Genomic DNA, 13,662 nt, shown 5'->3' on the forward strand with positions numbered 1-13,662 from the left:
AAAGAGTAAGATTTTGAAGTGAAAATTCGAAAAAAATTACTCCAAACTTGGACAGTAACAGCTTTCTATTTACACTATGCTAATAAATTACACAGCAATTTACTACTTGGATATACAAATCTGTGACGAGTAAACTGTTACACAGAGAAGCTATAGAAAATATTGGTAAGGAAGGACATACCATACTATAACCATCCATATACGCTGGAATAAAGATTTTCAGGCGAAAACAGAATGATAGATCGCTATTCTCGTGTGCCCTGAGAAACGAGGAGGGGGAAAAACCAAAAAGGGCATACCCACGAGAAGGATTTAAGCCGTCTTTGGCCAAATGCATATCCTCCTAGTTTGACAGATCAAAAGAGCTGCGTTCTGAGAACGAGAATCATCAATTTCCTCATTTATTTCTCATAGTAAGAAGAAACTCGGATGACTAGTGTGATCTTCCAAAGGTGTTCTGAAAATTGATGGTTTGATAGCATGTACATGTACAGAACATAACTAGGGAGATGAGCATTAGGTATTACGATTACGAGAATTTCTGCACCGCTGAATAGGGCGACTGAAGTACTGGGAAAACGGAGTCTTTGGGACCGGAATTAGTTTTCCAATAACAGCAAGAGGCCAACTATCGGAAAATAAAGGCAGTTAAGTTACTAAGATTTCTAAACAAAAATAACTGGCATGTTTTATTAAACGTTAGCCAAACTTTAGCCAGTTAGAAAAACATAAGCACTGTTCAAGTTAACTTACCTGACAATGGCAATTCCCAAGCATATGAACCATTGCTGCCATGATAGCCTCACTGTTTTTGTAAATTTTCCGAGGAACATAACGATGATTATCTGAAAATGGAGTTAAACTCAGTAATTGTATATAGGAAGAACCCGAAACCAGAATACAAATGCAGTGGCCTCTCACCTGAAGTACCAATGTAATTCCTATTATTCCCATGAAGAGGTAGTTTTTGGTCACTCCGCGGAACACATTTATTTCTTCAGGTTTTCGAGCATTGAACTCATTGAAAATCTGTTGAAAGTCAAGATAGGCGTTGGAACAAATAATAAATCCAGCTTAACTAAACAACTGAAATGACTCCTAATCGTAATATCACATATCCATTTTTAAGTCCTATACTTACTTGGCAAAAGACGAATGCATTGAATATGAGAGTATTCTTCACACCAATGGCATGCTTTTGGTCATCCTGCTGCAGACCAAGAATGCGATTTCCCATAAAGTTGAGGACAAGGAGGACGGTAACTTGATACATAGCCTGTGCCAAGTAAAAATGATGAAATTAGAGAACAGATTCATACAATGTTAATATATGATGCTTCAACTGCGATGTTAGTAAAAGTGCAAAACGATAATCCAACAGAGAGGAGGTACCTGAACGAGTAGGTTCCTCCACATGATGTTCGTTATAAGAGGTGCCCTAAGAAACAAATATCAGATTATTACTTCACTTCGACAAAATCTAGAATACGACAAAATTTAACTTTGAATAGTATCCAATTCAGGTTGTTAAGAGCATTGCTAGCTAATGACACTATCTCACACCTTCGGCCAACTGGTGTTCTCTGCATAAGGTTGTCTGTAGGTGGTTCGGTAGCCAATGCAAGTGCTCCTAGAGTATCCATGATCAAGTTAACCCACAGAAGCTGTACGAAGAACGTGAAATAAATATTAGAACCACAATGTACAAAGGAAGATGACAGAAAAGAAATGTGCCGTAAAACTCTTTCACTCATTTTTGTTCTGGCTTCATATTCCAAATTGTGCGAGAGAGAGAGAGAGAGAGAGAGAGAGAGACCTGTACTGCATTTAACGGAACACTACCAGAAGAGATTGCGGCCACAACATTAATTACAAGAGCGGCAACATTAACAGTAAGTTGAAATTGGATAAATTTCTGAATATTTGCATACACAGAACGTCCCCAGCGAACAACCTACATAATGTACAGAGAGACATTCAGAATAGACAAAAATCACCACCCTAACCTCATTATTGTTTTACATTAAGTAGACTTACTCACCTTTACAACAGAGGCAAAATTGTCATCCAAGATAACGATATCCGAACTTTCTTTTGCAACTTCAGTTCCTTGAATGCCCATGGAAAGACCAATATCTGCCTAAAATACAAAATGGTAAGATCTGATCAACTATAACAAGGAAAAAAAAATGACCTACAAGGGGGGATGTCATCAAGGGGAGAATTTTGCTATAAGGACTGGTTATCAGGAAGTTTAAAAATAAAAAGACATGAAATCGCCAACCACATGAACTTATTAAATTCACAAAGATGACAAACCTCATGAAGTGCCGGAGCATCATTAGTGCCATCTCCTGTTACTGCAACAACTTCACCCCCCTTACGTAATGCTTGCACAAGCAACAACTTGTCATTAGGGGAAGATCTGCCCATTACCTATGCAACACCGTAATAAAAAGTTCATTACCATTAGGTACAATCCGAGACATGCAATCTAGAAATAACAGAATTAGCAAGAGAAACAGACTGAAGATTTAAAGCTCAATACATATTATAAAAATTTCCATAATGTAGGAACCATACTGTTATTTTCTTGGCGGTTTGTTCCCTTTCCCTTTCAGACAATTCACGGAATGTTTTTCCTTCGATTATAGTAGGCTCAGTTGCATCTTTGAGTGAAGATAGTATTCCACACTCTAACGCGATGGCTTTTGCTGTTTGAAGATTGTCTCCAGTGACCATGCGCACCTACAGGTTCACAAAAACGAGATTCATCAGGTCATTTTCCAGACTTGATAACCATAATATAAAATGTTTTACCATGTAAATAAGTATACATCATTATGTTTGCAGAAGTGTAACATAGATCAAGATGTTATAAAATCAATGGGGAAAGTTACCTTAACACCAGCTTCAGTGCATAGTTTCACTGCATCTTTGACACCAGGGCGACAAGGATCCTACTCACCAACATACATATAACATATTAGCTAGGAAGAAAATACTTTAAATCAAAAGCAAGGCCTAAGAAAATGGTACTGTCATGCCATAGGCCATCAAACAGATACGCAACAGTTGCTCTAAATAAATAACTGGAATAGTTGGGAATTTATTTTGTCCATGTGTGTGCAGATGAGAAATTAAACGGCAAGAAAAATAATCCAGTATCATGAGACTTGTTCTTGGACGCACCTTTATACCAACAATAGCAAGCAGGACAAGGTCATCTTCTGGTAAAGCCCATTGACTTAATTGCTCTTCATCAGTAGGAACTTTGTCCAATTCATATGGTCTGTATGCAATGGCAACACACCGCAAACTGCGTTCTGCCATGTCATCAATAGCCGTCTTGAAAAACTCCTGCAAAAGATATAACAAGATATCATAACCAAATTTCACAGGATAATGTCAAGAGACAAAAATATTTCTCATTTTTCTAAGAGAAACCTATGTATCCAATCAATGATACTAAGGGCCCATTGGGATTGAAGGAAAAATATATAGAAATTCCACATGTACATTTTACTATTCAAGAAGAGGTGTAGTTATTGGCATAATGCTATCTTGCAATCCTCACTGCACAATTTTTTCCTTGTGTTTTTGTTAATTTGGAGTGCATGATGATCTTTTTGGAGTGTCAATAACAGCTCCCTTCAAGAAAACGAGGATATATGAAATAACGATTGTCCACTCTTCTTTTTCGTGAAAACCCACATGCAAATTTTCATGACGGGTGTTCATTTCTACGCCCAAGGGGGTAACATGTGGATTTTCTGAACATACGAGCAACATTTTTCAAAGCACAACTAAGCAATTTACATGCAATCCAATACCCTTATTCCGGATCTTCCATCCAAATGGACCCTAAGAGTTTTGTGCGTATCAATTCTCATCATTACCAAGAGCAGAAGTGCCAGATATAGCGCGTACTCTCATACATAACTTCCTTGAGTATGTTCATTTAAATTAAGGAGAAATTCCGCTTGTTCCTAGATTTTATTTTCTCAAAATCTTTCAGAATATGTGCTTTTTTATGTGTTAAGATTTTCTGATTATGTTTTTATGGCTCGTGTTCCCAACCTTGTCATCTTCAATATTCTGCGAGCAACCGTCTGAGTCAAGATATTCTGTGCACGAGGCTAAAACTATCTCCGCTGCTCCTTTCCAATGTATATGAACTTTAGAGTCAGCCTGTCATGAAAAGAAAGAAAGTGAAGAAATAACATTATCACGCGATTAATCAGGCAACGAAAGAGAAGCTGCGCACAGAAAAGATTGAAGTAGCTCTATGGAGGTATTATCATGTATGTCTCACTATATAAGTATATTAATCTTGCATTCAAAAATACAGTAATAATTTCTAGATGAAAAATGCAGTGGGTTATCACCTTCCACTGGATATAGTCGATTTACTTCAAGCTCATATATAAAGTTATGCACCACGTGAAGCTTTCTAGATGGACTAAAGGTATCTTACTATGCAGATCCAACTGGGTCTTAATCTTGTGATTCCGAAATTGAAAATTTACACCTTTAACTAATCAAGTACCTGTTTTAGTGCAACACCACCTCGCTTTTTCTCCGAGTTGAAGGGGAAAACATGAAGGACTGTAGACTCCAATCTGATAGCATCAAACTTCATCCCCAACTGTGATGCAGAATTTGATAACTTAGAAAATCTTCAAATATTGGAAAACAAGAGTACCAGAGTATGCTAAAGCACATTTAAATGAACCTTGAATGCCCATGAAAGTATAGCCTTTTCCGTAGGAGATCCAGAAATCTCGACTTCACCACCCTGCTAAATAAATTGATGTTTTGTGTTTAAATACTAACATTTAAAATTGAGAATACCATCAAAGCTCAACAGCTAAGGAAAACAATGTCATTCCTCCCTTAATGATGCTGTGACAACTAAAGAGAAATATTACCGTTGGCTCAAATACGTTGCCAGTGGTATTCTGCGCAACGCCCTCACTTAGGAGAGTGGAAACCAGCGGATGCAACTGTGAGGTATCATCTGGCGGATTTATCTTTTTTCTCCCAACATATGCCTCAACCACAGTCATCTGCATCATCATATATTTTTGTCAGTATTTCTATGCTACCAATATATTTTTCATATCGAAACAACTACATGATACTGAGGTTTCACATGTTGACCAGTACCGTGCGTCCATAAATTGATGGAAATAAATTCAGTTTGAGCATAGAACACACCTGATTTAAAGTCAATGTCCCAGTTTTATCACTGCAAATTGTTGTTGCTGAGCCCATAGTTTCACATGCTGACAGTCTACGCACCTGCACATCTTTACTGTAAGAAACTAGTTTCACAAGATTTTTAAAAATCCATTTCCTAGTAGATGCAAAAATATCACAAAAATGAAAACAGAACGATGTTCGACCAGTGAAAGCATTTACATTTAAGAAACCGAAAAACTTTAAATTAAAAAGAGCAAAGACACTTACCAATGCCTTATCTGCCATCATTTTCTTCATTGAGTATGCTAGCCTGTCACAGAATTGAAGACCAGATGCAAAGTTGATAACACAAATGATAACTATATTGGTATACTAGACTTAGATCCACTGTAATTGCAACCTGAAGCAAAAGTGGTGGATGCTACTTACGTCAATGTAACGGCCAAGGGTAGCCCTTCAGGCACTGCAACAACCACAATGGTGACCTGCATGGTTCTATAGTTTGTCAAAGAAAGGCCAACATATAATCCTTAAACCGAAATGCATCCAGAAGCTTCACTTACAGCAATGGTGAAAATTTTCACTGCTCCATCAAAAGTTTTGCTAATGCTAGTCTGACCAGCTTTAAACTGTACGTTTCCCTCTAGATCTTTTGTGTTTCCGGTAAAGTATCTAAAACATTAAATAAAAGTGAGGCTGATAAGATGACAAACAATTTATGTAATATAAAGTATAATTATTCAATGATCACAATGTTACCTGCCCCAAAGGACGGCTAGCACCAAAGCAGCCACTGAAAGCCCAACTATGCCTATAAAAGTTGCAACTCCATTCAACCGTACCTATCACAGATCACCGGAAGATAATATATCTTGAGCTGTAAATAATTATAAAAAAAATGGATTTCCTATAGATTAAACAACTATACTTGTGGAAAAATGCAAAAACCTGCAAAGGCGTTTCTTCACCAGTATCCTCTGAGATGCTCGCCATCAATAACCCCCATTCAGTATTGATTCCAACACCAGTTACCTACAGATAGCTGAAAAGGTGAAGCCGCCTGGTGGTACTGGTACTGACAGTCACGTATTTCTTTAAGAAGAAAAAAGGAGACTAGGAACAAAGCATTATAGGGATAATTCCAGCATCAAAACAAATAGACATGAAACATTTGGTTTTTCAGTCAAGTTATGAAAAGTGCTGCACAATAAATTAATTGAAATTACTTTACCAGCATAGTACCCACTCCATCAGCCACTTTGCAACCTGACATTAAGAAAGGTGCTTTCTGATCCTTGTGAACCTGAAAGAGAGGCGCTTAAGAATCATATCGGTAATGATCATAATTGAATTAATGCAGGGTACTGTATAAGAACTCACAATCTTGCTTTCACCAGTCATGCTAGATTCATCAATAGCAAGTGAATGACCAGTGATTACGATTCCATCAGCAGGGACCTAAGTACAACAAGAACAACAACCAAGTACGAACAAAATAATTTGGTTACGAATTGTAAAATTAATTTCCAATAGAACAAATAAAACATTAAGTACACTCACTTGATCACCTATTCTGAGAGGTACAACATCACCAACCACAACATCAAATATTGAAATCGTTATTGATCTACCACCTCTCATGACCTATAGAAATTTTCAAATATATAGTCAATTCAGCATCCAAAGAGTAAATGTTAATATTCCAAATATGGAAGAGTGCACACCTCCAATTGTATATTTTGTTTTTCCGCGTTTAGATTTTGGAACTGAAGAGATTGCCGATAATCACTAACAGCTGGCAAACAAACAAATTTAAAGAAAAGGAAAAAATTAGTCTCGTGCTTCCAAGATGAGTCTAACAGAAACAAGATCAAATCACAATTACAAATATCAATTCCAATACCTGTGACAACTATAACAAGAAACACAGCAAAGAAAATGCTTGCTCCGTCGTACCATCCTTCCTCCAAACCCTATGAGGATATCAAAAGAAAAAAGGTAGACAAAACTGTTTAAAAAAAAAACATAGAAATACAAAGCACGCCCAGATAATTAGACAAACGAGCACCATTCAGTTACAGGTTAAATACGAGAATAGAGGATGCAAATGGTCGAGAATACCTCAGTTTTTAATCCGAGTGCCAATGACACCACTGCTGCGATGATCAAGATTATAAGAGTCAAGTCTTGCCAAGCTTCCCAAAGGAACCTCTGCAGGACAGCATAGGAATGAATTTCAGTTACTGCAACATGTTCCTGAATAAAACCAGAAAATAACAAAAAGTAACACCTTGTAATTAGATAATATACCCAGAAACTCCGCCCTTTTTTCCGAGGATATGTATTTGATCCAAACACTTCCTTTCGTTTTACCACATCCGGTTCATCTCCATGAATTCCCTTCTCCACGTTCGATTTTAGCAACGCTGATATGCCTTTAACCTAGTGAAATGATGATTGCATTATGTAAGTAGAGCACACAAAACATTACAAAAACAAGGAAAAATACAGTTGCAGATGACTTACCCCTCCATATTGCTGTAAAGCGGTAATATTGTTCTCCCTGGTCAATGTAACAAGTTGGTCTACTGCAATTCCGTAATCACCACTGGGAGTTGGGGGCGCAACTGTTGTGCCTATCCCTTTATCATCCGGGACAAAAGCAAATCATGCAAATAAGCAACTTGAATGGAATCTTCCGACAAGAGTGAAAGTAAAGCTAGAATTAATTATGTTGAAAGAAAATCTGAACTGTCCAACAATATAACACTAAAGTTATGGATCCAAAGTATATCGAGCCAGACAGAACACAACATCACTAATGCTTCCCCTTCACTGTAGCCCTACCTAAAAACCTAAACCGAATGTGAGTTTAGCACGGGCAAAACTAAAGAGAGTACAGAGTACAGAAAGAAGGTCAGTGATCAACATCATTTAGACAGCGGACCAGTATACAACGAGTTTGAGTACTGTATTAACTGACCATAAAAGGCAAAAGCTTCAGTTTCAATGAAATAAGCCCAAAAATGTCTATGAGTCTAACACAACAAACGTTGACAAACTAAATACTGGAAAACCTGTGGATGAAATACGTAACCTTCATAAAATAGCACTGTAATTATAAATAACTGGAAGCTAGAGTGAACATACCAAGTTCCCGTTCTCCTGCCAATTTGAAAAGCAATGCTGCCTAATATGACAAGCAATCATCAGTCGAACAGACAAAAATTGTTCCAATTATTGAATTGTTACTTATTGTTTGAAATATTACTCGTATGACTTGTGCATGGGATCTAATCATCCGCCTCCTATTTTCTTTTTCTTCTTCCGCTTTCAAGTCCATAGTGTACCTGAACCGTCTGGAAGCATTTAACACTAATGCCGCTTGCTGCCAAGAAAGTGATAAAGCAAGTGTAATTAGAACGATGATACCCAAAAAAAAAAATTAATAATTACGACCAAAAAAAAGATTATCCCATTTCCGTAACCGTGTAAAAAACAAAAAAAATTGTTACATTGAAAGCTATGAAGCATGGATACGGATACGGATACAACGATACGATACTTTATGGATACAGCAAATAAAAATGTATATAGCAACAAAAATATACATTTTATAACATAATTCATCATTCAAATCAAGTACATTTGAGTCGTTAGAGAAGAAAAGTTCGAAATCTAATCCTCTTTAAACTATAGATGAAGTGTGAGAATCGTATTCATGGTTTTAATTAGAGGGAAGCTCTTTGTATTCAGCAACTTTCAATTATAGATGTCTCCTATTAATTTCCTCCTCCTCGTTACCTTTTTTGAAAGTGTAAATGTATCCGAAAAGCCGTATACGTGTATCCTAAATGTAGGATACGCGTATCCATCCTATCAAATTCATGTCCATCAACCAAGATATGTGTCGGACGAGTATCCGAGAGTATCAAGCAAGTATCGTATCTGATCAAGTATTGGATACGGGATACGGGACCAAACAGAAGTATCCGTGCATCATAGATTGAAAGGAATCGAACTTGAACCTATCCTACCGCTTGAGCTAACCCAAAGGGCTTCCAAATCTTGTACATTGGTAACACATAACTTTGGGTATGAAAGTATGCGTAACGAGTGTAAAGTACCCCATTACATTGCATCAAATAGCATTGGCAATATTTTCTGGGATTGAAAAAAAATTTGATTCGATTCGATGCCGATTCGTTTCCACTTCCAACGAACCAAAAACAACGCTAGCAAGCACGACATTGCATAGTATACATAAAATTTCAATGGCATAAACTAATATGTGACTGATTTGAATCCACAAAAATGACATTGCTATTTGATGCAATCAGTGTAATGTGAATGAAATGGAATGCGTATAACACGTACCCTCCATCTCCTGAGCGTCTCGTGAGGCGCGTTCTTGGTGTGGGCAATGTCGAAGGGATCCGTCGGCATGTCGTTCGCCGCGGCAGCGTCGTCGTCGAACTCGGTCTCCAGTCCCACCCTCGCCCCTCCTCCCCCTGCCTCCATGTCGTGTTGGTTCTGCTCCGACAACGACGTTGGCAACAACCCGTTCGTGGAAGACGACGAACCACGTGACGCAGCCATCTCTCAATCGTCGTACGCTACGAAAAAAGAGTTTGCTCCTCCTCCCGCTCCTCCGTCCTTTTTATACCCGGCTCCGGGAGCGTTTCTGGGGCCCACCCACCAAGTCTCCCAAATAAAACACAAAACAAAAAACCAAAATTCCCAAAAAATAAATAAAAAAACACGAGGCCAAAGCTGATTAACAACACGCCAACAACAACCGCACAACAAAAGAATCAACGTTTCTTTTCTGTTTCGTTTTTTTACCTTACTGGCGATGCTACTGTCTCTATTTTTCCGGCGAACAGCTATATAAATTTTACCGCGAATTCAGGAAGGTAAACCGGAAACGAGAGCTTACCTGTACACGACTGGCTCTTCGCATCGTAGGCTGGAGGATAACGATAACCAAGGACTAGAAATTCTGATTTTATTTTATTTTATTTTATTTTTTTGTGAGATGAGATGACCCATGACTGCTATGAAGGGAAAGTTCGAGGAAGCTTCGTGCCGTTACTGTGATGTGCATGAGCATGACAGGAAGAGAAGGACTTGCTTCCTATTTGTATATATATTGCGCGGTTCATAAAAATCCACCACCATCTGTTTGCCGAGAAAACAATAATCCTTTTTTGGCGTGCAATGAAAAGCACCATTATTTATTTAACAATGATGTTTGTGTTTACGATACGTTTGTTGCACTAAATTATTACAAATTTGATTAATTTTCGAGACAAAACTGAATTTGCTAAACATAAACTTAGAAGCATGAGGATAATGAAGGGTTTAGTCATGTGTCGACGACTAAATTATTTTTAGGTTGAAATTATTTTTTGTAATTTTCTAATTCATTTTATTAACATGTTATTATTATTAATTTAAACTTATTTTATTTGACTCTCTCTCTTCCTTGTGTTTTTAGAGAAATTTTACAGTATAACCGAAAAACGATGTAGTACATCATGTGTTATTACATAAATATGTACGTTAAAAAATTAATAATTTAAAAAATAAAATTATTCACAACTTAAATAAAAACACTTAATATATGAAAATTTTCTCGTGTCTCTACGTTTCCTTACTCGCTTCTTTTCATTTACCCTCTTCTTTGCACCGTCCACAATTGCTCCCAGTAAAAATCAAACCCGTAATTTCTCTTATTTTCATTTGCTTTCTCTTCATATCAAACCCATTATCTCTCTTTCATTTCATATCAAACCCAGAAATCCCAATTTTTTTTTTTTTTTCAATTTGCAGAGGCTTAGTCGGATTGTGTAGAGGAAGCCGTCGGATCGCTGGTTGTGCAGAGGCTTTGACGGACCTCCTCTGAAGTTGTGCAGAGGCTTTGTCCGTCGTCGCCCACTCTGGTCAGGAGTTGTTGCGGACGAAGCTACGCAGGCGTGAAAAGACGCAGGTTTAGAGACGACGACCATTGGCTGGGATTTTTGGGTTTCGGCTACAACCGGAAATCGAGCTTACCTGTACACGACTCGCTCGTCGCATTGTAGGCTAATGGAGGGAAAGTTCGAGGAAGCTTCGCACTGACGTGTACATACATACATACATACATACATACATATATATATATATATATATATATATATATATATTGCGCGGTTCAAAAATCCACTACCATATGTTTAGTGAGAAAACAATAAGTCTGTTTTTTAGCGTGCAATGACAGAGACCTTTAGCTTTATGTATTTAACAATGATGTTTGTGCTTATTCATTAAAGATGCGTTTGTCGCATCAAATTATTTTGAACATGATTTGGCATGGAATAAATGGTATGAGGGTAGTGATGCAATGTTGGACTCAATTACGGATTAAATAATTTTTATATTCAAATAATTTTTTGTCGTTTTCTAATTCATAATGTTAATATTTTATATTATTAATCTAAACTTATTTCATTTGACTCGCTCTCTCCTGTCTCTCTACCTTGCATTTCTCTTTCTTTTTTTCATTTGCAGAGGCTTCGTCGTCGCTCTCTCTGGATGGGGAGTTGTTGCAGACCACATGTTTGGACACGAAGACCATCAGCTGGGATTTGGGTTTCAACGAAGACCGTCGATTACAAGAGCAGTGCGAAGCAGTCTGGACGAGTCTGATGTGAAGCAAAGCATGAGTTGGAGACGAGATTAGTAATTCGCTCCTTCTTAGGGGGTCTGATAGGAGCATATTCATACAACTTAAATGGCTTGTTCTCGTGCATTTACGTTATGTTTCTTTAGTTATTTTAGTACTTTAAGCTATTTTCGTGTGTTTGTAGGTCCAAAGGGCTAAAGGAGCAAAAAGATGCATTTTGGAGACTTTTGGAGCACTTTTGGGCTAAGGATGGAAAGCCTATGCTTGGAGCCAAGGTGTTGGACGAAATTGAAGACCAAAGTGTTGGAACCTTATTCCCTTTAGTTCTAGGACATTTAAATCTTTCCTTTATCCATTGCACATGCATCTCCATAAACCATCAACACATTCACACATCACCCACTCACCTTTGTGCCGTGACTTCACTCCTTCATCTCAGCCACACCTCACACATAATCATTCACACCTTGCATTCACATGCATTTCCAACCTAATCACTCACCCACACAATCTTCCATCATTCCATCCTTTAAAACATTGCACATGCACTTTAATCATTCAACACATGCACTCCCATTCTTTAATCCATGCAGCCACACATTCACCCACATGCATTTCCACCCACATGCTATCCCATTTCAGATTGCATTCCCCCTTTAATCAACACATGCATCCATAATCATTTCTACAACCTTGCCGTGCACTCCTATCCCATTTCAGATTGCATTTCATTCATTTCACATGCATTCCATCCTTTAATTCACTCACACATACTCATAATCATTCACATTTTGCAATCACATGCACTTCCTTTAATTAATTCATCCTAGCTGTCAAAGCACATGTACACTCACCCTAATCATTCACATAGCTTTAATTCACATGCAAACACATTGCATTACCATTCACCACAGAAAAACACCATCATTGCCGAGCCTAATTCCCTTTGCATCCATTCCACATGCATTCACTTCATCATTGCAGCCACATTTCCACTCACATCCATTTAATTCACATGCATTTTCAGCCATGCACATTCATCTTGCATTTGCAGAAAATCCACTTCCTTTGCACATGCATTCATCATCATCACTCTAGTTTTAATTCACATGCATTTTCAGATTGCATTCCATTCATTCCACCCTTTAATCACATGCATTCCATCTTTGTTCCAGCAACCCACATGCACAATCCACTCCACAAACATCCCATGCCGTGCACATTCATACACTTTCACATGCATCTTGGCAGATTTCACATGCACACACATGCATTTTCAGCACCAACAACACTCATTGCCGTGCACATTCACTCACCATACCATTCCAGCATTAGCACATGCTTTCCTAGCTGTCATGTTCCCCCCCATTTCATCCATAAATAAGCATTCACACTCATTCATTCATAAAAAACAGAAATTGGTCCCTTGGGCCGTGCCCTTCACAAAGTCCATCCATTCCATTCAAACACTCATCCATTGCAGAAATGTAGACATCAAACCACCCTTGTGCCGTGCCCTCCCTTACAATCCAAACACCATCCTTCCATCTCCACAACTCCTCTTCCATTCCTCCACCACTCCCTAAACCATTCACACCATCAAACTATCCCTAGACCTTGTGCTACAACGAAGAGGAAGATAAGAGGGCCTAAACGTTCATACAATTCAAGTTTGAGTTGTTGGAATGTTTAGGTGTTTCTTTGATTTCTATGTTTAATTTCAATACTCTTTGTTTTGTACGAATGAGGCATGGAAGAGAAGAGGGCCTAAACGTTCATACAATTCAAGT

General features: G+C 37.9%; 1 protein-coding gene across 4 annotated transcripts; it reads right to left on the reverse strand.

Annotated features, from left to right (window-relative positions):
• Positions 1 to 19: 19 nt before the first annotated feature.
• On the reverse strand, positions 20 to 10,311 carry LOC137741088 (calcium-transporting ATPase 9, plasma membrane-type-like). 4 transcript variants are annotated; one of them, XM_068480894.1, is made up of 34 exons: positions 10,145 to 10,311; positions 9,583 to 9,889; positions 8,477 to 8,593; positions 8,356 to 8,395; positions 7,732 to 7,847; positions 7,516 to 7,647; positions 7,327 to 7,416; positions 7,109 to 7,178; positions 6,930 to 7,000; positions 6,766 to 6,849; positions 6,586 to 6,663; positions 6,437 to 6,508; positions 6,154 to 6,237; positions 5,965 to 6,047; positions 5,769 to 5,877; positions 5,635 to 5,690; positions 5,473 to 5,515; positions 5,221 to 5,304; positions 4,932 to 5,069; positions 4,736 to 4,801; positions 4,550 to 4,648; positions 4,081 to 4,191; positions 3,193 to 3,360; positions 2,901 to 2,960; positions 2,584 to 2,748; positions 2,320 to 2,436; positions 2,042 to 2,140; positions 1,817 to 1,954; positions 1,564 to 1,664; positions 1,393 to 1,438; positions 1,142 to 1,276; positions 922 to 1,029; positions 754 to 845; positions 20 to 628 (listed from the first exon to the last, which is right to left on the reverse strand). In XM_068480894.1, exons 2-34 carry the CDS (start codon positions 9,802 to 9,804, stop codon positions 517 to 519), a joined length of 3,306 nt encoding a protein of 1,101 aa, XP_068336995.1. In that variant the 5' UTR covers positions 9,805 to 9,889; positions 10,145 to 10,311; the 3' UTR covers positions 20 to 516. The 4 variants fall into 4 exon arrangements, with proteins under 4 accessions (XP_068336995.1, XP_068336994.1, XP_068336993.1 ...); XM_068480893.1 differs by having other exon boundaries at positions 9,583 to 9,909; XM_068480892.1 differs by having other exon boundaries at positions 9,583 to 10,311.
• Positions 10,312 to 13,662: the final 3,351 nt, after the last annotated feature.

Source organism: Pyrus communis, chromosome 7, assembly GCF_963583255.1.
Source record: "Pyrus communis chromosome 7, drPyrComm1.1, whole genome shotgun sequence".
NCBI lineage: Eukaryota > Viridiplantae > Streptophyta > Magnoliopsida > Rosales > Rosaceae > Pyrus > Pyrus communis.

Coding starts and splice junctions, on each gene's coding strand:
- LOC137741088 (XM_068480894.1), bottom strand. CDS start 9,804: ATGGCTGCGTCACGTGGTTCGTCGTCTTCCACGAACGGGTTGTTGCCA. Junction 8,594..9,582: donor AGACGCTCAGGAGATGGAGG/GTACGTGTTATA, acceptor CTTTCTTGGCAG/CAAGCGGCATTAGTGTTAAA. Junction 1,439..1,563: donor AGAACACCAGTTGGCCGAAG/GTGTGAGATAGT, acceptor TTTGTTTCTTAG/GGCACCTCTTATAACGAACA.